The 25,531-nt window shown below is 41.2% G+C and overlaps 1 protein-coding gene across 6 annotated transcripts in view; it reads right to left on the bottom strand.

Moving 5' to 3' along the window:
* The window catches only part of ARID1B (AT-rich interaction domain 1B), a gene marked incomplete at its 5' end in the record, with an annotated part of 439,771 nt that overhangs the window by 367,783 nt on the left and 46,457 nt on the right, over window positions 1–25,531 (bottom strand). For all 6 annotated transcript variants that reach the window (XM_080805572.1, XM_080805571.1, XM_080805568.1 and 3 more), the window contains one exon: window positions 20,121–20,315. In XM_080805572.1, coding sequence (XP_080661698.1) covers window positions 20,121–20,315 — 195 coding nt within the window. The remainder of the gene's footprint in view (window positions 1–20,120; window positions 20,316–25,531) is intronic.

Consider the following 25,531-nt stretch of genomic DNA (forward strand, 5'->3'; position numbering starts at 1 on the left):
TTCTTAGCTTCACACTGGTCTTGGCACGGGGCCACACATACAGATACCAGAAGCCTGCCTCAGATAAAACTCCAACGCAGAAGATCACCGAACGCTTCCGTGCTCGAAGACGATGCTACGACGCTTAATGTCATGTGTCGGGTAGTATTAAGTATTAAGTACTCACCAGAAAGTTCCTTCGGTTTCATCTCTTACTGTTAAAAACGACATGTAAGCCCAGACCTTAGTGCAGTCTTCTACCTTAAACGACCATCGTTTCCCCTTTCGTCCAGTACTGAGGGTTCTCTCAAGTCTTCGTCATGATCCTTATCACCAGATTTGATGAGAACTGCCAGGACACTGGACGGGACAAAGTGGAGGCGGCACGTGGGCCAACAGGACCGCTGCTCCTCTTCGCTGTCGTACTTACTGGATCCTAAGGCGGCTTCCAGGGTGCAGGTGGAGGGACGGGCACAGGTGAGGAAGGACAGACACCGCTCTCCGCATTTGGAAAACCACTGGTGGAGAGCACGTACCATTTCTATAGACCCAGGTCTACAATCAGAAATTTCTTTTCTGACTAAACATGAGCTTCAAGTGCTTTACTTATATTGCCCTTTTTCTCCTCCTGAAGCAAAGGACAACCAGAAAAACGTTACCTACTTGTAGATTGGCATTAATAACTTTATTACAGAATGTACTGCCCACATTCGGTGTATCCTCAAAATTCAAAACACTAGGATCATCTTTGACTTAAATGTCACAAAAATGTCTGCTCTCACATACAATGAACCTCCAAATTTGTTTTTCCCTTTATATGATCTCTGTCAACTAGACCCTCCTCTTAGTTCCCCTTCACTAGGGAATTTTGATCTAGACAGGGGCACTGATTTGTTCTCTGGCTGGTAAGAGAGCCTGATTGGCTTTCCTACTTCCGACCTCCCCTTCCCTCTGTCCTAAACACAGCTGGGGAGATCATTTTCCCTGGAGCAGCACTTCCTGAGTTCCATGAGGCTTTTCCGGCTCATCTAAACAAAGGCCACCACCCCTGCCTCACACAGCCTCCTCAGGCCAGGCTCCCTGCCAACCAGAGGACACTCCAGTTGAGCTGTTCAATTCATTTATTCATAGGTTTATTCTTAGTCTACAAATTCCTTGAGCCACTGAAAAGTCCTAGTGTATTACCAGGTGGCACACACTGTGAAAACCTCATAAGCAGACAACAGGTTGATAAGAAAAAAAACTGATTAAAAAGGTCTTTGTGGAGATTTCCAGTAAATACATCAGATTAAATACTCATGTTTATCTCTACTCCCTCACAGAACCCCATTAAGGTAACAGTAAAGAAAATTCTAAAGTAAAAACCCACAAGGACAAAGAAAACTTAAGATGATAGCAGATAAGAGGTCAAAAAAATTTTGGAAGGAGAAAAGCAGACAGACAAGTGATAATTAAAGTTTTAATTTGTTCTAGGTGAGAGGATAAGAAGCAAGCTAATTAAAGCTCAGAACCCCAATGACTCAGAAATCAGAAGGTGGCAGGGGCCTGGGTGAAATATCTGTAATGAGTAGTTCAGAGCACCCGCCTTCCTAATCCTCACCCCAATCTTGTCAGAAGTCAAGAGGATTACCATCTGGAGAGGTTGGCAATAGACAAGGGTCCTCGGAAAAGAGAGGATTAAATGGAAGTGTGTGCATGTGTGTGCAGTGCGTGCGTGTGTGTACACTCAGCTTCCAGATGCCCTGATTTCCTCTCTGGATGGGTTGGGACTGGGGGGACAGGGATGACAACAGAGATAACCGCTGAAGGTCCTCAAACAACATGGTCTGATCCCCTCCTCATTATCCAGGCCCATCAGTGGACACACCTGTTGAAGTACACAAAGCTTTCTACCGGTTCTTATTAGCTTTCTGTTGGCTTCCGTATCTAACTGTGACATATAAACAGAAAGTCAATGCTCACTAGACAATTCAAGAAAGTGTCCAGCAGGAAAGACAGTGAAGAGTAAGGACAGAAAGGACTCAAAGGAAACACAGACAAGGAAACTACAGAGCACATCTTCGAAAACAAAGATCCTAAAATGATCTTTAGTGAGATAAACTATTGTATCCATGAAAGAAAAATAAGATGGTATAAAAAAAGAAAATTTAGTGAACAAAAAGTTCACAGAAAGTGAAACTAAGAAAACAGAAATAAAAAATTCAACAGCTGGAAAACAAATTAAGACTATCCACCAGGAACTAGAAAAAGACAAAGAAATGAAAAAGGGACAGAGGAAATGGTTTAAAAAATAAAGAGTTAATCTAGGACTTCTACCATCCAACTAATAAGATTTCCAAATACTAAGCACACAGAAAATCAAGATGAGGAAATTATCCAAAAAATGGTATCCCTCCCCTCCAAAAAATTTCCAGAATTGAGTTTCATACTGGGTGGGTCCAGCTAAATGAACAACAAAAGAAAAACCAACTCCACGGCTCATCAATATTTTAAAAATCAGAGAAATAAAAAGCTTCTAAAGTCATCAAACAGGGGGAAAAAAAGATGATAGAAAGGATGATTTACTGGACTTTTTTTTTTTAATATTTTATTCGATTTACTGGACTTCTTAACAGAAATACTGGAAGCCTGGACAGCAACAGAACAATAACTTTGGAGGGAAAATTATTTCCAATCTAGAATTCTATACTCCACCAAACAACCAATCGAGTGTGATGGTAGAAATGGCATCTGATATCCAAAAGACTCACCTCTCCTGCATCCTTCTTTACACGCTATTAGAGAGTGTACCCCAGCCACCAAAATTTAAAACAAAACAAAACACAAAGACAGAAGACATGGATTCAGAAAATTGAGTTTGAGGCCAAAGTAATTCTAAGAATAGCTTAAGCAAGTTTTATAGCATGTACAGAGTAGAGAACAAGTCAGAGGGATCCAGTTATGAGCAGGGACTCAACTACTGCCAAGCCATAGAAATTTGGAAACAAGCAATACATTTCATTCCAGATCAAAATCTGCGATGGTCAGTCTGACTGAAAGAATTTAAGTCATCTGACTGCATCCCGGTTGTAAGAGAGATTATCAATTTGAGTTATGAATTCTAAAAAATGGGGAGGCAGACGTTTTAAATGCAGGCATTTCACCAAACACAGAAAGGCTATTCAAAATGTGAGCATTCATGAACACGAAAAACGTTCACTAGAATTCGCTTAACTGTTGGGTTCCACCTTATTGAGAACGGTACAGTTCTATCAGAAGACAAGGATAAACTGTTGATATATATACTTTTTAAAGTAAAACAATAAGGCAATTATCAACTCCAGGTTAACCAAAGAGTTGGATATTAAGAAAATATATTCATAGTTCATGTCTCAACTATAGACAGTTACATTATATAGTCCTATTAATGTAAACAGTGAGTGTTGATTTAACCTTAAGATATAATGACAAAAGAAAGGGAAAATGAATTTTAACGTAGGGCATTATAAGAGTTAACTTTTACCTAGTGGAGTTAATAGATCCAGTCTAAATTTGAAAAACGGAAAAATAGCAACATAATCATGTGATTTAGAAATATGGACTTAAGTACCAGAATAAGCCATTAAGAGTTGAAAAAGGATGTCTCCAGGGACCAGAAGTCATGGGCAAGGAGTGACAGAATGGGAATTGATATTTTTCACAAGAAGCCTTGTAATACTATCTTTTAAACTGTGCACACGTTATTAAGGAAACTTTTAAAATAATTTTTCAAGGTATGTGTCTTCTCCACTAGACTGAGGGCCTCCCTATGCAAGTCCTTTATATTGAGTGAGGGACACACTGCAGACTCGACTTCACATGTGTCATCCGTAGCCAACGGTCCAACTAACGTTAAGTATCTTGTGATATTATTTCTTACACTACCTATACTCTTTTTAAAATAGAAAGACGACAAATCTTTCAGAATAACAATTCACTAAGAAAGGGCTGCTGGGCTCAGCTGCATTCCCCACCCGATCAGACTGAACGTGTGGACCATGCACCAGAACCAAACTAAGCAAATGTAACAGCAGTGACAAAAAGGGAAAACTTGCTAATGCTGACACTGATGTCCTTTTAATATAGTCTCCATAATTTATTTGCTGGATAGTCCAACCACAGTCTGTAGGGGTATTTAAAGTGTGTAAATTTGACAAAACAATCAAAACACAAGTTCATAATAGGTTTTTCAAATGGCAGGTGAGCCACTCGGGTCACCAGAGCTTACTATCTTCCCTTTTCCTATTAGAATTAGGATAAGGCAATCAACTTAAAACAAGTCACCCGTCACCTCTTTACCTTTAAAAGAAATCATTTGACTTGATTCATGTGAGGCTTTGCACTTCCAAGTAACTAATTTCTAAAAATCATATAATATCAGTCATACATCTTGCCATTAATATAAAAACAATGTAATGAATAAAAATTAAAATGCTCCCATAAATAATGGAGGGAGGAAAAACATGATGAAGGAGGAGAAAACCTTATTCATTATAGTGAATTATACAGAGCTGATTAACAGAAATGGGCAAGCACTCTGTTACTTTTTCCTTCTTAATTTGAAAAGATGTGTAGTAAATGTATGCCACTTCGTTTAACAAGAAAAGACGCTCTAAAATATGTTATCAGGGCCAACACTGAAAAATAAAACTGGCAATAATCAGAAAAACTGATGAGAGGTGCATTTTTTTTTTTTTACACTCCTGTTCATAAAAGCAGAGGTCAGAGACTGAAACATAAAAAAAGTCAACTAGGAAGCTCAGTTAAGGAGAAAAATAAACAATATTTGAGTTTTTATTCAAAATTTAGCTTCTTTACCTAATTCCGTATCATCATTCCCCCTAGTTAAAACACTGGAATAAAAGTTCACAGTATTGATTATGTTGTCTAAATATTACTCTGGAGTTTTGGCAGGTTCCTATTTCTACAGGAATTCATGAGCACTGTAGACTGTAAGAGCTAATGTACATTCTGCAGGTATAAACTTAACTGCCACAGAGGTGTTGTAATTGTGTGATGCAGGCACAGTTCTGCATAATCTCTCAGGTAAAAGAAAATAATGCTAATAGAATCACAGTCCATTTTTAAAAGGTCTACTTATTAAAACAAAGTTTTTAGACATGTCACATTTCTGCCCCCTCTTGATACGTGCGTGAATTGATTAGTAATTTTCTCCATTCTGGAAGCTTAAGTATGGAGAGACAGTTTCTCCTCTTAAAAAAAAAAAAGATCCAGCCAGTCTTCAAATAGGAACCCTGTTGCTTTCTGAACTTATCCCTCAAAGCACTAATATGAGCAAAGATGAAAGGAAAATCTGAAGGCGCAAGAAGGAAAAAAAGTTAGATTCTATGCTTGTGAAAACTTAAAACGTGAAAAATTCTGTAAAATTCATTAAGACCCCTTTAAGCCCTATTTGAACTGGAAAGCACCACCCTCATTTTCCTCTCCCAAACTCAGCAAATTCCTACTCCAAAATCCAGGTCTTAGTCACTCATTGCATGCACCTATAGTTATTCCCAGAACATGTTCTCCAAGTCTTCCTACAGCATTCAGTATACTACCTTCCAAAGACCTACACACATGTCTTCCCATGAGTGTACTGAATTCCTCTACAGATATCAAAACATGTCTCACGACAATTAAGTGAACAAACCACTGAAGACCTTAATAATATTCTCTTCATTCAATAAAACAAAACTAATAGCAAATCAAATGGATGCATGAGATAATGATATTTACCTGAACCTAAAAGATCAATATTCAAAATTCATTAGGGACCTGGTTTGATGAGAACCAGTCTGTATCCTCATGTATAATCTAACACTCTCCCTGTCCCTATCTGCCCCCAGTAAAATGTCCCTCCATGTTGCCATAGTACCAGGTAGACATCGATACCTGAACTCACTACAACTCACTACGTACTGCTCAACTCCTTTCTTTGCAGAGCGTCCAGGAAGTGAAGACTTGGTTATCGTCATCTTTACATTCCCCGGTGCAAGGACAGTACAGAACACTTAGGACACATTCAATAAACACGTGCTGGGTTAAACTGGAAGCGAGTAAACTCCACTTACAGCATGAGTGTTTTTTCTTTGATGTGAATCACTTTTTTAATTCAAGTAATTTCATTTTCAAGAAAACTTTCAATTTACTACCATAAATAGAAAGCCAGGATTGCCTGACACAAACAGAAGATAATCACAAAATACAGACTATGAGGACAATACAGTATGATTACATTCTAACTGGATGCGGACACCTGCCCAAGGCTCTTAGATTGAGGCCTGTTCTTTAGAAAATGAAAATATGGGAAGAGGGGCATGAAGTGTCTGAATGGTGTCACAGCAGACTTCCGTTCATAAGAAAGACAAAATGCTTAAGAAACTAACTTCCTTACTCTATGATTCGGTGCCATGTAATCCTGTGTCTACATGCTACCCAAAACTATCTTGCCTAACATCAGCAGAATGTGTGGCCCAGGCTGAGAAGCACTGGGCTGCCTGGTCTTTGAGGCTGCACGGTGACCCCAGGCAAGCTACGCACTCACTTGGTCTCCCCACTGGCAAAGTAGCATGACCCACCTAACAGCTTTGGTAGAATTATAGGAGGTGATATAAGCAAAGGGTTTAGTAAGATGCCCTGGCACTCAGGACAATCTCGGTAAACACCAGACCAATGTTAAAATCCTATGATTCTAATGTAAAATGGTACCGCCTCAACAGCTGGGCAGTTCCTTGAAGAGTTAAGCATAGGATCACCACACAACCTCGTAATTCTACTCCCAGGTGTACACCCAAAAGAAGTTAAAACCAGTATTCAAATACAGACTTATACACAAACGTTGATAACAGCACTATCCACAGCAGCTAACAAGTGGAAACCCACATGCCCGTTACCAGACAAATGGAGAAACAAAAGATGACGCATCAATAAAACGGAATAATACACAGCCTAACAAGGAAAGAAGCACTGATATGTGCTACCACAGAGATGAACCCTGAAAACATTATGTTAAGTTAAACAAGCTAGACACAAGAGGTCACATATTATAGGATCCCATTTATATGAAATATCCAGAATAGGAAGATCTATAGAAAAGAAAAGATCCATAGAAAAGGGGGGAGGAGGAAACAGAAAGTGAGTCTTTAACACAGACCAGAGCGTCATCTGGGGTGAAGGAGATGTTCTGGACTAGATAAAGATGGTGGCTGCACAGCACTGTGAGTTGTACTAAATGTCACTGAACCACACACTTTAGAATGTTAATTTTAACCTCAATTAAAAAAAACTCCTAACTCTAAGTGTGATAGACCTCATAGGTAACATTCCATTTTCAACCTGGTAAAGGTCACAAAGCTAAGGAAACTAACATTCAATGTCAAAAGTAGGCTACCTTAACTATAATCAGTCTTACCATGCAAAAATCCAAATAAATTCTACTCTCAGTGATGAGAAGCACTCCAGTTTTACCAGAATCATAAAATTTATGCTGGCGTGGGCCCAGCATTAAAGTGTTAAGGATCTGAAATTCTTGCTACGCCACCGAATGAGCACATAAATTTGAACAACCACTGTCAAATGACCAGTTTCCTCATCTATAAACTGAGGATTATAACACCTGCCCCAGGAGGCCATCATGAGGACTATGTTAATCCACGTAAAGCAAGTAAAACAGCCAGACAGAGTAAGCCCTTAATAAATATTAGCTCTTATTATTATTCAGAAAGCGGAGATAAACAGAAGCTCAGCAAGGGTTACGTGAGAGCACACACATGGAAGGACCTAGTGTGACACCTGGCACGGTGACTGTTGTTATTACGGGCATCTGGTGACAACCTCTCGTATCTTAGAAATAAGAAACCGAGCCCAGGAAGACAGCGATGATCACAATGTGGAGGAAAAGGTGACTGAGATCACATACGTAGGGAGGCACTAAATTCTTGTGCATCCTTAAAAGTGAATTATTTACCTATCATACACCCTCAACTGAAATAAAGCACACAGGGATAATTTTGTAAAATTCGGTCTAAATTGCATTTCTTTGCTCGTAGGTGTAACTTTCATTCTGGGTGTGGCCACAACCTCTGCTTCTGGAAACAAGCAACAGCGCCGTGTAGGCAAAGGATAACAGTTCCAAATCTCGGTCTATAACGCACCTCCCTCTTCTAAAAGCTAAGCTTGTCATAAGTGCTCTCACTCCAGAAAGCACATGAAAACCGCGTCTGCTAAGAATAGTGGGTTCAACTTATCAGTTTCACTTATGGAGAACGGCAACATCACACTGAAGGGTTTTTTCGCCACAAATCCCCAGCTTTTACGGAATTCCTGTATAAGCCTCGATGTAAACTACTACCACTGAAGGCTTCAAGTCCCTTTCACGGCCTCTGTACTCCCGCCATGCACGGCACGGCACGGCGCAGCCTCCGCTGTGCAGGAATTCTCTTCGTCCAGCAGTCAATCCCTACTGGAAAAATGTCTGTTTTCCATGAAGGGCATCCTAACTCACTGGGGGCTTTTCCTCCATAAGCACTGTCAAATGGCCACCGTTAGGAAGGACGAAAATCTGAGCCTGTAACGCACTTGGGCCAAATCTGATTCAGCTATGATCTAGAAACCTTTGCTCGCTTACCCCTAACTACTAAGTATCGCGCTCCATGCAAGAGAACTCAGAGGAACGTTACCAGCCATGACGCAAAGTAGCAGCTGCCTCCAGTTTACTCCGGGGGGTTAGTACCGGAGAGAAGACCACAGGCCCCTAGCACGGCACAGAAGCGACAACAGAGAACCACCACGCGGTAACGACCTCTCAGGTACCAGAAACTCCGCAGGGCTCTAACAGCAGGGTCAAGGGACAGCCCGGGGGCCGTCAGCGGGTCTCCCGCCAGCTCAGCGAGGAGCTGGGCACCAAGAGTCCAGCCGGAAACGGAGCAAGCCCCGGTGGAAACTCGAGTGCACCTCTCGGCCAAGCACGGCGCCAGATACAACCCGAGCGCACTCGGACCTTCCAGCACCGGGCTCCAGAGTTCCCAGGCCAGAGTCTCCAATTCTGCAGCTTCTTCCCTTCGTTGGTTGGGAGATGTCCGGGAAGTGCCAGGTACTGTCCTAGATGGGGGGGGCCACAGCCGGGCCAAACCAGGTCCCTGCGGTCTACAGCTTGTGTCCCGACGCGAGCAACAGCGACCCAACAAGCGCCCCTCAGGCGGTAAGGGCCATGCAGGGAACAGAACAGGGCAAGGGACCAGAGGGGTGTGCAGTTTCACTCAAGTCCGTCTGAGCGAGTCAAATAAACATGTAACAGGCACTGAGAAGAAGAGGGCAAGCCCGACAGAGACCCGGCGAGAGCCTTCCAGGCAGAAGAAGGGCTGGGCGCGGCGACGAGGAGGAAGGGGGGCCTCAGGGACTCTGAGGGAAGCGAGGGGCCACCGGAGGAGTGCCACAGTTTGCTCACACCATCTCAAAGGACCATTCTGGTCACCCTGCTAAGAATGGACCGTGAGGCAGCAGAAGTCAGGGGTCCACGGAGGTGACGGGAGCTGGTGTGTGGGGCTTTAGCCCGGGGGGAGCCATCGAGGTGGTGAGAAGACGCCGTTTCTGAGCTATTCTGAGAAGCAACGGGATTCTCTAACCCACTGGAAGCTTGAGAAGAGGAGGACGACTGTGAGGGGCGGGCCCGGGCAAGCAGGACGGAGCCGCCCCCTACTGAAACGGGAAGACTGTGTGAGGAGGGACCTGTTACACACGGGGAACTCTGGAGCCGTCAGGAGTAATTCTGTGTTCTCTACAGACTTAGGACCCAAACAACTCTGCCTCCCACAGCCGAGAACCCAGAACTCAAATTCACGGCCTCCCTTGCCGCCAGGACGCGGTGAGGTAGCTGCAGTTCTGTCAGTCGGACCTACCACAGCTGCCGCTCACCCGGAAGCGAGCGCGCCGCGTGCCGCTTCGGTCGCAGCTTGCGTGGCTCTGGGCAGCAGTGGCCGAGTCCCCGGCGGGCAGCGGAGTCCTTCCTGGAACCCTCTGGCTCATTCTGCACTCTGCACTTTACCACCCTCGTGACCTCACGCACACATGGGGTAAACTGGCCTTGAACTCTCATTCTGGAAATTACTCCGAGGATGGTGCGACAGACCTGATGTCACGAAGACTTAGGGCCAGTGAGGTCACCAGGTTATCACTCCTTTCGTCCTTGATGTTTGAAACCAACAACGAAGAAGACCAGGAAAGAACTCAGTCAGAGACACCAACGGAGAAGGTGTCTCCCTTGAAGCCCAGTGCACTTAAAAGGAATTCTCGTCTTCTCTCCTCTCCCAGGTATCAAAATTGGGCCAGCTACTCGGGGAATAAGATCTTCTCATCTCCAAGACCTCGGACAAAGGGCACGGGACTTCCGAGCACGAAGTAGAGAAGGAAAGTCTTACTTTTCTTTGAAGCCCAAAGCGCTGAGGAAAACTTCCGAGGATGTAAAATGCTTAAGATATTTAGATTACTGAGATAGCAGAAAATCTTAGGAAATTAAAAGGAAATACACTAATTAAATATTTTTCATTTTTTTATATTTTATATTTTATTTTTATATTTATATTTTATATTTTATTTTATTTATTTTTTATTTTTTTATATTTTTAATTCCTTTTTTTGGCTGCCCCTCTTAAAGATGTATTCTGTGGTCATACAGCCCACCGGCCAACAAGGACTGTGACACTTCCCTTTTCCCCAGCTTCCCCTGCAAGCAACGGAAACAGTGATACTAAGAAGGGACACGTAATCCTTCCAGGCCATGCTGGGAAACTGGCCCTGTTTAGCTGTCTTTTCTGGGGTGCAACTCTGATTAGAGTTCCTTTCCCATCAGACATTTCTCCCTGGCCCTCCTCGGGGCTGTCTACGACTATCCAGGTGGAGCTAGTTTTCCTCAGTCTCAGGTCCATTAAGTGAAATTTAATGATCTCAGCAATGATCCCTTTGCATTTTAATTCAATGCTCTCAGGTTTTGCTATTTATATTAGTCTCACTTTTTGTTTCTGAATGTTGGATGGTCTATAGAAATTGGCCTGGACCCTTGCCTTTGACTAACCCTCCAGAGTCAATTCCACTGGTTTATTCGGTAGTTGTTAAAAAAGAAGTAAGTACCTTCTTGATGATCAATACCAACAAAGAGACTAGTTTGGTTACTTCTTCGGGATACAGTCTGTTTTCTTCTTCGCAGGAGATAGGAAGCTGGGTCACTGGCTGTCGTAGACCGTTGCTAAGTTTTGGTTTGGGGCTAAGTTAGGAGGCAAGGGATGTTTGCTTTATACATACGCTCTAGCCACACTCAGGTCTCAGCTCCAGAATTTTCAGGAAATTTCTAACACCTGATCGCACACAGGGAGTTCCTCCTGAGGCCTAGGAAGCCGAGCTGAGCAATCCTGAGCCAGGGAGGTATCTGCACAGCGACTCTTCGAGAAGCAAGGCTGCCGCTTTTTTCCTATTTGTCGCCTTGTGTTTCCCTTCTTCCCCTCGTGCTCTCACCCATCTTCTTTCTCTTCTCCTTCTCGGCTAAAGTGTTTTTTTTTTTCCTAATTTCATTCACAACTACTGATTTAATTTTTAATGTTATTCTCCAAAGTGAAAAGTAAAAATGGCCTTCGTAAATATGCTGTGTAGAAAAATAATCAAACTGTTATAAAGAACTTTTGAATAAAAAGAATTTCATTTTTGGCTACTAACATGAAAGAAAAAAACTTATTTTGCCCTTGAGGGAAAAAAAAAACTTTTTAAAAAAATAGTTTTATTTATTTGAGGGAAAGAGAGGGAGCACAAACACACGAGTGGGGAAGAGGGAGAAGCAGACTCCCTATTGAGCAGGGAGCCCAATGTGGGGCTCAATCCCAGGACCCTGAGATCACGACCTAAGCTAAAGGCCAACACTCAGCTGACTGAGCCACCCAGGTAGCCAGAAAAAAACCTGTTTTAAGAGACAAAAATACTGTCATCAAATCCATCGTCATGGGAGTTAAAGAGGAGTGAAAGTTAAAGCACAGAAGATAAGTCTTAAAAGTCCTTATTTCTATTCAGAATTCACTGTACATAGTTTATCCTAATGTTGTAAAGTACATACTTATTTTCAGAACTACTTAGAAACTAGTCATGTATTAACTGAATAAGTAATTACTGGGTCTCTCTTTGCTTCCTTTTGTGACTCCAAATAAAGTTAGCATCTCAACATTATGATTTTCTGCATATTAAAAAGGATAGACAACATTCTACATACCCAGCATACAACAGGTATTCAGAAGAATGGAGTTATCTGAGAAACTGTCATTTTAAAAATAATAAAATTCGGGGTGCCTGGGTGGCCCAGGTGGCTAACTGCCTTGAGCTCAGGTCAATCCCTGTTGGGCTCCCTACTCCTCGGGGAATCTGCTTCTCTCTCTCCCTCTGCCCCCAGCCCCCACCTCCACTTGAGCTCTCTCTCTGTGCTCGCTCTCAAACAAAAATAAAATCTTTTTTAAAAAAGTAAATTAAAAGTAAATAACTGGTCACACAGATTGTAACAAATCTGCCCATCTTTGAGGAAGAAAGAGCTCTTTCCCCTCTGGAAAAAGTTTCAAAGAACGTGTTAGTAGTGATATTACTACAACCCATCAAGTGTCAACCCATAAATTTCAGAAGATGGTATTTGAAGTCATAAGACTCTAAAACTTAAAACTAAAATGAAAAAACATTAAGTGACTATTATTTTAAAAGGAGCATCCAAGCTGGGAGATCCTGTAGTCCAAGACCCTCATTTGGTAGATGAGCAGGGTGAGGTCCTGATTTATCAAACATCCCACACAGATTACAAGCATTAATCAGCAAGAACTGCACTGTCCCAACTCCTGATTCTGGGCACATTTCATCCCTTCAGGGCAGTGCTAAGCTCCTGACTCACTGGGCAGGGCCTGAGAACAAGCTCCCCTGAAGGATGGCAAAAATGCTGGCCCAAAACCTGCTCTGGGAACCTTACCTACAGGTGTGCCTCCGACACCTGCTTGTCTACGCCGGCTGCATGGGGGTGTCACCACTGTAGCTCAGAAAGAGACAGAAGGGGGCCTTAACATTCGGATGTCCTTGATATGAGCATCCAAACCTGGAGTGTTTAAAGCAACCTAGGAGATTCTAACATTCAGCAAGCTTGAGAACTACCGGCCTAAAATATGCCACTTAGTCACTGTAACTGTCCATTTGTCTTCTGGGATTTTTGTTGTCGTTTAGCTATTTCTGGGGTTGGTTGTGTTTGAGCACTGAAGTAATCTGGTTGGTTGGTTTTACTGGTATCACCCATGAGCTTAATTTGAATTGTTTAAATTTTAACATAAATACCACATTTAATGTTTCTTTATTTGGAAAAGCAAATAAACCAAATTTATTTAAAATATACTCAAGCTATTCTAATACTCCCTAAAACATATGCTTAAGATTTACATCTCAAAAACAAAAATATACTAGAAAAGCTTAAGAGATATTTTAGTTCAAAGACCATAAATGTAAAATACATAGAACTCATATGTGAGTGACAAAACAGTATAAACTACAAGCAGAGAACAGGCACTGTACACCACATATAATCTTTAGACTATCTAGAACAATGTAGATATTCAGATAAAAACACACAGAGTATAAACTTTCTAATGTAAAAGTAGCTATCCAAACTACAAGAGAAATCATCTCACATTTTCTCATTAAAATTTCAAGGATGAAACCTGGTCTTTGCTCATTTTTAGGAAAAAGGCTAATGATTTAAAAATTTCTATTTAACTTGAAATGTGATCTCTCTGAATCCTCCTTTACTAAGAATGTCACACTGAATCCTTCAAAATATGCTTCGATTCAACTACAATATAAAAAGTAAATAAAACCAGTAAAGTATTCCAGAAATTTACATTTTAAGGAGCAAATAAAAATTATCATATCTACAAATCTTTTCAAAAATATTCTCTTGGTACAAAACTCCAACTACAGGGAACTTTGGCATCAAAGACAGTAGCATCTGCTATCTACTTGGAAGCAGAAATAGGAGGTGTAAATGTATTTTGTTGGTAAACCTTAAATACCTTCATGTTCACTGATGAAGAACAACTGAGGAAATCAAGACAAAATGTGGCCAACAAAAGACCATTATTTATACAAATCTGTGATCCGCTGAAAGGACTCCAAACATTTCAGGTGTACAAGCAAAGCAGCTTGGCTCCAAGTCTCTTAGTACAGAACATGCCTATTTAAAAATGCTGCAAACACCACAGTAAAAGAAATCTCTCAGCAGTCATTATTTTACTGCCCAAAATGTTTATCTTCATTTTATTCATGTATTTGTTCATTTATATACACGTGTATATCTCTGCACACACAGAATACACGCCTAATGTATTTAATATGCATATATAGATAGATTTTGTTACACTAAGATACCACTGCCACACAAATGTTCTGTTTTATACAAGCCTGTGCAAGCAAGTGTGTGCACACACAGGTGTGGGTGGGTATGTCTTTGGGTGAACATAAACTATCAAAAAATTAAAACAGACACTAGGCACCCATCCTTCCCCATGAAGTCAAGCCTTCCTTTCTCATCCTATCACACCCCATTATGCTCCTTAAAAATAGGAAGCCTAAGGTCTTCTTAGGCAAAACCAAAATTAAGCCTTGATAATTGAATTCACATTTAGGATTCAGAGACTGAGTCCAAACAAACATTTCGTATCCCCAAACTCTGGAATTATTAAGTCTTTAACCAATCTTCCCCTCCCCATTCATCGTGACTTTTCAGAGCCATTGTTCAAACTGTATCAAGACATAATTTTACCTGTATTTTTAAAAGTAAACACTTTTTACCAGAATAGATGGACAATATAACGTAACACAGGTGGGAATCCTAGAACTTGCTTGGCTGCCTCAGTAACCCTAAAGAAAACATTTATTTTAGCCAAACAATTGTAATGTTTGTCTCCTTTTAGAAACATCTGCTGCCAAAATAAACATTTGCATTGGAAGAAGTGTTTTGGCTGTTAAGATGGTACCAAATAAAATGCTTATGTTCTGAAATAAATATTTTACTCAAGAAACACAGAGCAAAAATAGACATATCCAAAGGGTGCAGAAGATAAAGACACAAATGAAAATACCTATTGATTTCTAAAATCTTTTCAAAAGAACCTCAACTTTAATTAGGTTTTTAAGTGGTAAGTTCAGATGGATCACCTCAACAAAAATAACTAATTTCTATTTAATTCTGCTAGAACATCTTTCAAAACAATGATTATATTCTTACTGTTACAGCATGCTCTTATTGTTATAAATGTCTTTGCAATACAGATGTGTTTGTAAAAGCTAAAAAGTCATGTTTTTCCGTTCTAAAAACACTCATAAACTTAAATCTCTCACTTTGCCCTCTCCCTTTCCTACTTATGCAGCAAGGTAAGGACAGTTAAAATATCAACCCACTAACCCTTGATAACTCGGGAAAAACCTCACACTACATGCGGTAACTGAAATGTGCTTGACACAAATAAATATACCTTTGCTTCTGTAGCCTTTTTCCCCTGGGTGCTATTTCTTTCATATGAAAATCTTTCTTAAAGCAACTCGGCACAGGCCTATGTATACATTTATGATCACAAAGGACAAGAGAAGTAAAACAAAACATTTGCTCACCCACATCCCTGATCCAGAAAAGGGTACCTTAGTGTCTACGTTTTTTAAAAATCTGGAAAACTCGGAGTCCGAGTCTAGTAACCTTAAAGGTTATACTTCCTCTGTGTAGCTCTGTATTAGATGAAATCAACCAGTATACTTCTGTTAACCATCTCCAGGTTTGAATTCCAGGAGCCGGGAGGCAGAACATTCTCCGCAGAGGCATAGAAAATTCATTTCCCCTCTCAGCTCAATAAAAACTCAAACAGACTAGTTTTTAGAGCGCTGTGCAAAACTGATCTGTTTAGCCATGTATGTGCCTGATGATGTGGGAGGATCGGCACACGAAAGACCACATCTCTAGTTCCAGTTAATAAATACCAAAATGATGCACTATTATCATGTATTACCTGAAGATCCAGTCGTGCATATATTTCAAAAATAAAATTATCACCATACCAGTCAAGAATCAGCAGGTTAACAGTAAAACCAAACACTCAGTGGCTACTTCCTCCTCTCAGAAACAAAAAGCAAGCAATGATACTATCCATGTTAAATTTCATACAAGCATGGCAGTTCTTTCTACCAGAATGCTCATTTAAAATTCCTATCACAGGAGTGGAATGCTAGCCAGGAATCAAACTGTGACCCCTGAGCCAAAGACAACTTACCACTCGGCTGGTAAGTGGGCAACTCAATTTACAAACTTGAATTCCTGCATTTTAATCCTTTGCAGAAATATATGAGCAATATTAAACGAACTGGATTCAGCTCATTAGAGGTTCACAAACCAAACACAGAAAGTTCTGAGGCTATCCAAAGCGAAGTCATGCCTAGGTGGTGATGTCCACTCAATAAAAACTCAATGTCATCATTATCTTTCAAGTTTTTCCCTGAGAAATATTAGCAGCCATGATTACAGAAATGCTTAGCCTATTACATTAATACTTGGAGAAAACACACAGGACCAGCAGCCAATCACCATGCCAGGACCCTGTCTGTGGATAAATTCATAATTACCCAAAATTTACAAACAAAGCAACTCACTGAGAATTCCTCACCAAAAAGCACAGGCTAAACCTAATGAAGTAAATGTGCCCTAATAACCTTTACCCAAAACCTTCTTAACTATTTTCTGTTTCAATTTCAAGGCTATTAATTAGCCTTCACCTAACTGATCATATGAACTTGGTATTATAAAGTATAAGCTGCATCCCCTTTATATTGTTACACATATTCAAAAATGCATTCACAGCTATTTTCAGCCTTTTAGGTATCGAAGCAAGATGCTGTATTTTAAGACTATATTATAACTAAATGAATGGGTGAAAAAGCAATACAGATTCCTTAGAACCCTCGATTATGATGAACTCAGTATGAAAGGTTGACATTTTATTGCCATAATTCGGTTTCTTGCATTCAGTTTCTTGCCAGATACACTATTTTCCTTTCATTATCAGAAAGATCTGTCCTTAATTAGAATTAGACATCTCTTCTGGTTAGCAGTAAAATACCTAATCTAAAATCTTAATTAAAAATTTGCTGAAATACTTGGGTGAGTTATCATCATCATTTTGTCCCTTCAAATAAATCCAAGAGTTACTGGATTTCAAAACTATGTAAGAGCCACCAAGAACCAAAGAAAATTAAGGCTACCGTATGTATTTGTGTATGTCATCTACTTTTACCCTCATACACGTGGGGAAGAAAATAATGAAAAAAATATTCCTAAGTAATCATTCCTTATTTATTTATTTATTTATTTAATCATTCCTTTAAAAAAAAAAAAGTTTTATTTTCGGGCACGTGGGTGGCTCAGTCGGTAAGCATGTGCCTTCGACTCAGGTCATAATCCCAGGGTCCTGGGATCAAGCCCTGTGTCGGGCTCCTGCTCTGTGAGAAGCCTGCTTCTCCCTTTCCCTCTTCCACTGTTTGCGGTTCCCTCTCCAGCTCTCTCTCTCTCAAATAGATAAATTTAAAACATCTTCAAAGAAAAAAACATTTTTTAACTAAAGACTTTATTTATTTATTTGAGAGAGAGAGAGAGAGCGAGAGAGAGCATGCATGTGCACAAGCAGGGAGAGGGCCAGAGGAAGATGGAGAGAGAATCCTCAAGCAGATTGTGTGTGGAGCACAGAACCTGACCTGGGGCTTGATCCCAGGACCCTGAGATCATAACTACCATAACCCAAGCCAAAGTCAGATGCTTAACTGACTGGAGCATCCAGGTGCCCCTTGGGTAAATCATTCTTTATACACTCTTTTCATTTGTTGGATTTCTACTTTGGGATTGCAAACTATGCCAATGTGGAAACCTTATAATAAGATTTGAACTCAGTCACAGAAAAAGATAAAGGAGCATCTGGTAGCTTGCCATGAACACCACCTTTCAAAATGACTTTCAAATCTGAAATCAGGAAAATAGGAAAAAAAGAAGATGCAGAAAAACAAGGCGCGGTTAGCATCTACTTCTTTCCACTGGTCCTGCTACTTCTTCTCTGCTGCCTCTACTCTCTTCCTGTGGCCAGGCTATCATACAGAACCATCAACTCCCAAAGGAAATCAGCTACAGAGGAGAATTCGGATTTTGGCAGCCAGCTGCCTGGGCCTTCTTCCCCTCAACTAAGTGCAAATTAGATTAAGACTAGAAGAAGGAAGAGAGAATCACATCTTACTTTTCAATCATCTACAAATTATTCCCCCCTCACAATTAGTAACCTCAGCTAAAGATGTTTTACTCTAGGCAGCAAAATATTGCTGGAAAAAAGGAATCATGTTGAAAAAAATTAAGATAGCAATTAAGTGTGCAAGTGACTGAGAGAATTCTGGGCAGCCAATTTAATAAAGGAGAGTAAGAACTATTGACAGTAACAAGAGCTGTTTAAGGAACCAACAGCTAGGACGCAAAGGCTGAGCTTCTATCGTTCCCTACAACTACCTTAAAATAAAACTATCACCTAAGGAGGGACAAAAGATAAAGAGGAAAAACAACATTCAGCCTTAAAGGAAAAGGCTCAGAGGCGACTTCAGGAACACAGCTCTGGAGCATGTAAGAGTGAATCATTCTCCACATCCACTTGAGAGAGAACAAAAGTCAGATCCGGTGGTTTTTTCCCCCCAGAGATGATTTTTGGTCAAACACAAGGGAGATTTCTCAGTGAGGAAGTATACGAGACCCTGGAACAGAGACCCTGGAACAGGTTCCTGGCAACGTTACGGAAGAACCTATCTGGAGGGAGTAACACGCACCCAGCACCAGCCCAATGCACTCCCAGGGGACAGACATGGTGTGGGGGTTTACAAGTAAGGCTTTCTGGTGTTTCTAGTGACTAAACACCCTAACGAGTCTGAGTCTAATTTAGTCTTTTCCTAATTCCATGCTTCCTCAGGCCAACATAACAAGCATCTACTCTCCAGTATCCAAGAGACCAGGTTTACTATAGGTAGAAGGTAGATGGTCATTTAAGGTGACTCCAACTACTCGATTCTAGAGAAAAAGGAGAAAAATACTGGGTCTTTAAAAGGAAGAAAACTCTTTTTTAAGTAAAAACACAAAACCCATCCAAATCTAAGAAAACAGATATACACCAAATGCTCTCTATGAAATTAATATGTTAAGAAATAAATGCAAAATAACTTTTTGGGAGAATAAAAAACTTCTCTCAAAGTCAATGCCATTTTCATGGTTATTTATTCTTTAAATAATTAAAACTTCACCTGACAAAGTCTATTCACAGTTCAAAATCTGCCAGTCTGGCATCAGAAATGTTAGCAAGCCTAGTTCACTTCAGAGGTTTAGATCTATATAACTCGGCGCAAATGTTGACACTGCCTATCTTTTTAAATACAGCCAGTAACACAGTAGCGGCCCTCTATGAAACAGGTATTTTCGCCCACTTTTTTCTAAGAAGCTCACTTTTCCTTTTTTTCTTTTCTTTTCTTTCTTTCTTTTTTTTTTTTTAAGAGAAAGTGTGTGCAAACGTACATGCAAGGGTGGGCAGGGGACGACAGAGGGACAGGGAGATAGAGAATCTTAAGTAGACTCCTCGCTGGGACCCCAGGCAGAGCAGGGGTCCATCTCATGACCCTGAGATCATGACCCGAGCAGAAATCCAGAGCCCAAGGTTTAATGGACTGAGCCACCCAGGCACACCACCCTCCCTAGTCCCCACCCCACTCCTTTTTTAAGCAAGCTCCCTGCCCAGCATGGAGCCCAACTCTGGTAGCAGTCACAGTCCTGAGATCAAGACCTGAGCAGAGCTTAACCGACTGAGCCACCCAAGGGGCCCCATCACTTTTCCTTCTTTCAAAGAAAAGGAAACTGCATGTCTGGTTACTTGAAGAAACCACGAAAAGAAAAAAGAAAATCAGTGAAATGCCCCTAATTCTCTTAGTACCAGTCTTAGGCAGACTGTAAGCAATAAAAACAAAACGTCACCGAACTGAAGGGGGGTGGGGTTCTAACCAGCACAAACCTGTTGCTGTGGGTACTGCATTCCTCCCATGGCCCCTGGGGTCCGACCCTGGATGCTGATTGGATACCGCTGTGGGCCTGGGGGGCCGTAGGAGCCTCCTGGGTAAGGGCTGCTCTGCTGAGGCTGAGAATGAGGGTTACTGCCCATCCCGTACAACTGAGGTCTCTTCATCACCATGGGATCCATTGGGCTGCCCTGGGAAGAAATAAACAAAGACACAGATTAAGTTATTATTTATTACAAAGGCAGAAATTTTATTATACTATCATATACATTAAAAACACAACTATCCTTACTTTTGACAATACTAAAAATACATAATACATACAAATATCAAATCATTATGTTGTGAAACTACTATGCTATAAGTCAATTATTTAATTAAAAAAATAAAAACCATAAGTTGGCAAAAGAAGAACGGTTAGGAACAAAGCCTAGATAGATACAAGACATTTACTGTTCACTTTTAGGAAGGTTTTAACAATTACGAGGGATCCTATGTAAACAAGAGTAGGAAAGAGTTTGCAGAGAGAAAACATCTAAAATTCTAACACATATATAAGAAATGAGCATGACAGTTAATCTCACCCAGCTACTTTCAGCTTACTAGTAATAAAGACAAAGTGTACTGAGTGGTTAGCAATGCTTTTTGACTTCAAAGTATTCTTAGAACAACTACTTTAATGTGGACCTGAGTCTGCAACTCCTGATCAAACATGAATGCATCTGAGTGCTTGTTAGAAAGTGAAAGGGTAGATTTCTGATAATACAGAATGTCTAGGGTAAAAATTTTCAAAGATCACTACTGCGCATGAATAGGCACCCAGACTCTGAGTCACAATCCGCCTTCCCCATGTCAGTATCTTACCAAACATAACCACTTCCAAACTAGACTCTGAGTTTTATTTTGGGTTTGGTGAGTCAGCCCATGGGCCCCAGGGCCAAGGCCATTCAGGAGAGCCAGAACTAGAGCCTCCGCTGGGACTTTCTTGCCCTGGGTGTTTCAAAGGAGCAAAGCGGTGGTGGCAGTGGGGGAAGTCCCTCCCCGCGGTGCTACAAAAGCCTGCAGCATTCATCCAACAGATCCCTCCTTCCTTCCTTCCTTCCTTCCTTCCTTCCAAAACCAGATATTGATCCCTACTGTATGCCAGATTCTATGTAATATATTAGAAGGCTTAAAAATGAGCAGAACGAGTGAGGAAGCACCAGGCTCAAGGTGGGCACAGAGCAGCACAGAGCAGCAGCGTAAAGCAGAGAGGCTCAAGGGAGGGTATGAGGGGACACAGGCGGTTCAGATCCAAAGGACGGAGGAATCCGCAGAGAAGCAGCTGAAGCAGGCAGAACGAGCACGCGCGTGAGCCCTGCGCGCCAGAACGAGCACGCGCGTGAGCCCCGCGCGCCATCTTAAAGGCTTCAGATTGCAGGTCGGGGTGAACCGCTGGCTGCCTGTAACAGAGAGCTACAGTGGGATCCAGCTTTCGGAAAGCCTGCTCTCCAGCAGTGGCCTGGAGGCAGGGCGGGCTGCTGCAGGCGGGGGAGCTGAGGTCCTGAACTGGCAGCCCCGGATGGGAGAAAGCCCGCCCAGACGCAAGGAATGGTGGAAATGCAACACGACTTGGATACTGAGCGAGTGACGGAAGAAGACAGGAGTCAATGGTGGCTCAACGGATGCTAAGACACCAACTGAGTCAGATATGCCGAGAAAGAAGCAGCTCTACCCTCTCCCCCACGTGCCAGACAGAGCCTTCAGAGCTCTACACAGGAAATCTGACGTTCCTATAGGAAATCCAGCCGAAAACATCTAGAAGGAAGGGACCCAATGTGTTTACGGTTTGGGGAATAAGGGCTGACCTAGAATGATAAATAGGGGAAAGTCAGCAAACAGAGGATACGCACTCCTGGAAAAAGGCAGTGATTCTTGTGTTTTACTCACTCCTGTATCTCCAGGACTAAGTCAAAGAGTACACCTGGCACAAAATAAAATGTTCACCAAATACTGGATAATGTAATCAATAGGAAGCATATAAAAACGCAAGAACTTCATCTAGGAAGAATATATGAAACAAGAACAATGGGTAGAGGACAACATTGTAAAGAATATCACCATTTTAGGGAGAAGGGAAAGGAGGAGCCCACAAAGAAGCCAAAAGAACAGTCAGAAAACAGATTCTAGAGGGTATGGAGTCATGGAAAAGAAGGGAGTCGTGCGTGGCAACAAACGAGGCGTGCCAAATGCCAGCCAGGTGTCCAAGAGGTGAGGGCGGCGAAAGCTTTTCTCGATGACTACTAGAAGGGAATTACTGGGTTTGGCAAGGAAGGTCTCATCAGAGGTGGGGGCAGTAGGCAGAAGGTAAGGAACGTAAGACATGAATGGGAGGAGAGAGGTGAGCCAGGAGCACAGACCGAAAACCCAAGCTGGGGAAGAACTGGTGGTCTTTCCTCCCACTGACACCCCAGCCCAAGGCTGGTATGTGCAGGGTGCCAGGGTGCCAGGCACTGAAGAAAAATGAACAGGGAGAAATGAGTAATTCCCTGAAGGAGACAAGCTGAACAAAGATTAGAAGGCACACAGCAGACATCCTAACTGGACACACAAGGCACCGTAAAGAGGGAGCATACGCTCTTCATGGGTCTGCGATGGGCTTTACCAGAGCCTTCCAAAAGAGACACTCAGCTCTGAGGGATTCGGAGGAATTTGCCAGGAACTCCATCTCACCTGAATGAAAATATGTATAGGCCAAAAAGTTCTCAAAATTCACTATTTCATGGAATTTTAGATGTGTTACTTTCACCAGTGAGGGAAATCTTGTACTCACAATGACGATACACTGATGTTACACAACCTGGGCTAACCTCACAATTCAACACACAAACATGTATGTTGACATAGTGTCATAAAACGAAAATCGAGTATTAAGAATTAAGTTTTTCCCAGAGTGATTTAAATTAGAACACATGCCTTACAAAAGCAAAATGTAATTATTTTCCTCACTTTCTTTCAAAAGATAAAATAAAAAATAAATAAAATTTAAAAATAAAAAAATTTTTTTTTAATTTAAAAAAACGGAAGTGTGAAAATCAAGGCTTAGCTGGTGATCTCAGAATCCTCATAATGAATGAATGGTCAACAGAGAGGCTGAGTAAATCAGATTTCAAGCTACATTTCGAATATGGAGTTCTGAGGCAGCCCTATCTTCACATTCAATCTGGATTAGCCAGGACATAGGAAAGGTCTACTGATTTCACTTCAAATAGTGTACCACCAAAACTGGCTTAATTGAAGCAGAAATTTAAAATGGAAAAAATGATTGGAATGTCTGTATTTTAATGCCGTAGATAACGGTGCAGCAAATTCATCTTACCGGTGACTAAAATTGTTTCCTGTCTGTCTCATCATTGCCATAACCTCTCACAGTCCTACTTAAAATTCAGTTAACTTGCACCCATGTCAAAAATGTTAGCCTAACCCTGAGAGTTCTGAAAATCAAAACCATGAAATACGCAAATTATCTGTACCTCTCAAAATGCATTTAATACCTTTCAGTGAGACTTCAGATATGAAAACAGATACTTATACAGTGCAAATTATTTAATTTTAACCTCTCTTTATGGTCTTGTGTTAAATACTCATCCACACCCCAAATTCATCCTGTGTGCTCTTGCTATTTTTATCATTAAATATGTACAAGGGCAGGACCTCAACCCCAACTTCTCACTATTAACTCTTTAGAGAAACCAAAGGCCAAACCAAATCTAAGTCTATTCCAAAAAACCTAAAAGCCAAGTCTCTTCTCATATTCACTTCTAACCAAAGACGATTTGGTGTGCTTCTCAGCTATCCCTCAGTTGATCTATTCGAAAGTACCATAAAGTACCATCATCTTCACTCTTACATAAAATTTACACTGTGTCAGAGACACTGTCCCCATGAAAACAGTCCTCAAGTACTCTAAATATGTTCTTCCAGACAGACATGCTTTTCCTCCCTGGGTACCACTCCACAAGTGCGACCAGCTGAGCTTCAATTCTGTAAAGCAAGCTGGGTGCTATGAAGGCCACGGTACGGAGCACCCATTTTCAAAGCGCTCAGCACAGCTGTGTAGGTTTAGTTACTCAGTGTCTCGTGCAATTTTATTTCTTGGTAAGACTCTCTTGCAACTCCTCCCTTGTTCAAAGAAACTTTTGTGTGTACATGTATATGTGAGTCGGACACCACATGCGCACATGTACACACACATACTTTCCTAGATTTCCTTTTGGGACGCTGCCACTGCTACCTACCTCCTCCCAAATCCTCAGAAGGTTTTCCATTCCCAGGAAGACGAAATAAGGAGAACAATGTGTATTTTTTAAATGTATACTTGAATATAAATTCCAGACAACTGAGGCGGCACAGTTAAGCTATATTATAGGTAAAAGCGGTTTATCAAAGGCTGGCCTCAGAACTCAACAACACTTTTTTTTTTTTTTTAAGATATCTATTTATTTTGAGAGAGAGCGAGCGAGAACATGAGCAGAGGGAGGGGCAACAGGCAGAGAGAGAAGCAGACCCCCAGCTGAGCCAGAAGCTGGACAAAGGGCTGGATCTCAGGACTGGGACTATGACCTGAGCCCAAGGCAGACACCCAACCAACTGAGCCACCCAGGCTCCCCTCCAACAACCCTTTTAAAAGATGATCCAAATTAAACAACAGCTTATATACTTCTAGTATACTTTGGATAGACTTTTTTTTTTTTTTAAGTGGGCTCCACTCTGGATGTGGAGCCAGGAATGTGGGGCTCGAACTCACGACCCTGAGATCAAGACCAGAACTGATATCAAGACCAGAGCTCAGATCAAGACTCGGATGCTTTAGCGGCTGAGCCACCAAGGCACCCCAACTTTAGACAGACTTGATGCTTCTTATACTTATTCCTTCATTACCAGTCTTCCAGAGTACGACTACGCATGCATTTATAATAAAGATATCTATGTAATTGTATTTACTACTAAATATCAAGGTGAGGATATAGTTTATTAGTAGTTTATTTCTGAATATAGTATTTCACCATTTTTCCAGCCCAATTCCTGAGACCACAAATTGAACAAAGGCATTGCAAAACCCACTGAAAGAACTATTGTATTTTCTGGATTTATAATCTTAACTATATATCTGGATTAAATAAGAGCTCAAAGAAACTCTTCCCATTTTGAACCACTATTTGGGAGAATATTCTATCATACCAGCAGCTAAAGAGAACTTTGAGGTAATACACCATTACCTATAAAATGACAAAAATAATGAAACCCAATTTGAGTAAATGAGTGCTTGTACTAGTGGATTTTATACCTACTAGCAGGCTTTTCACCACTACTTCACTCTGAGAGATAACATGACAATGAGCTTTAAACAAAAGCTTTAAAAACTATA

Source organism: Martes martes, assembly GCF_963455335.1.
Source record: "Martes martes genome assembly, chromosome: 6".
NCBI classification, from domain to species: domain Eukaryota; kingdom Metazoa; phylum Chordata; class Mammalia; order Carnivora; family Mustelidae; genus Martes; species Martes martes.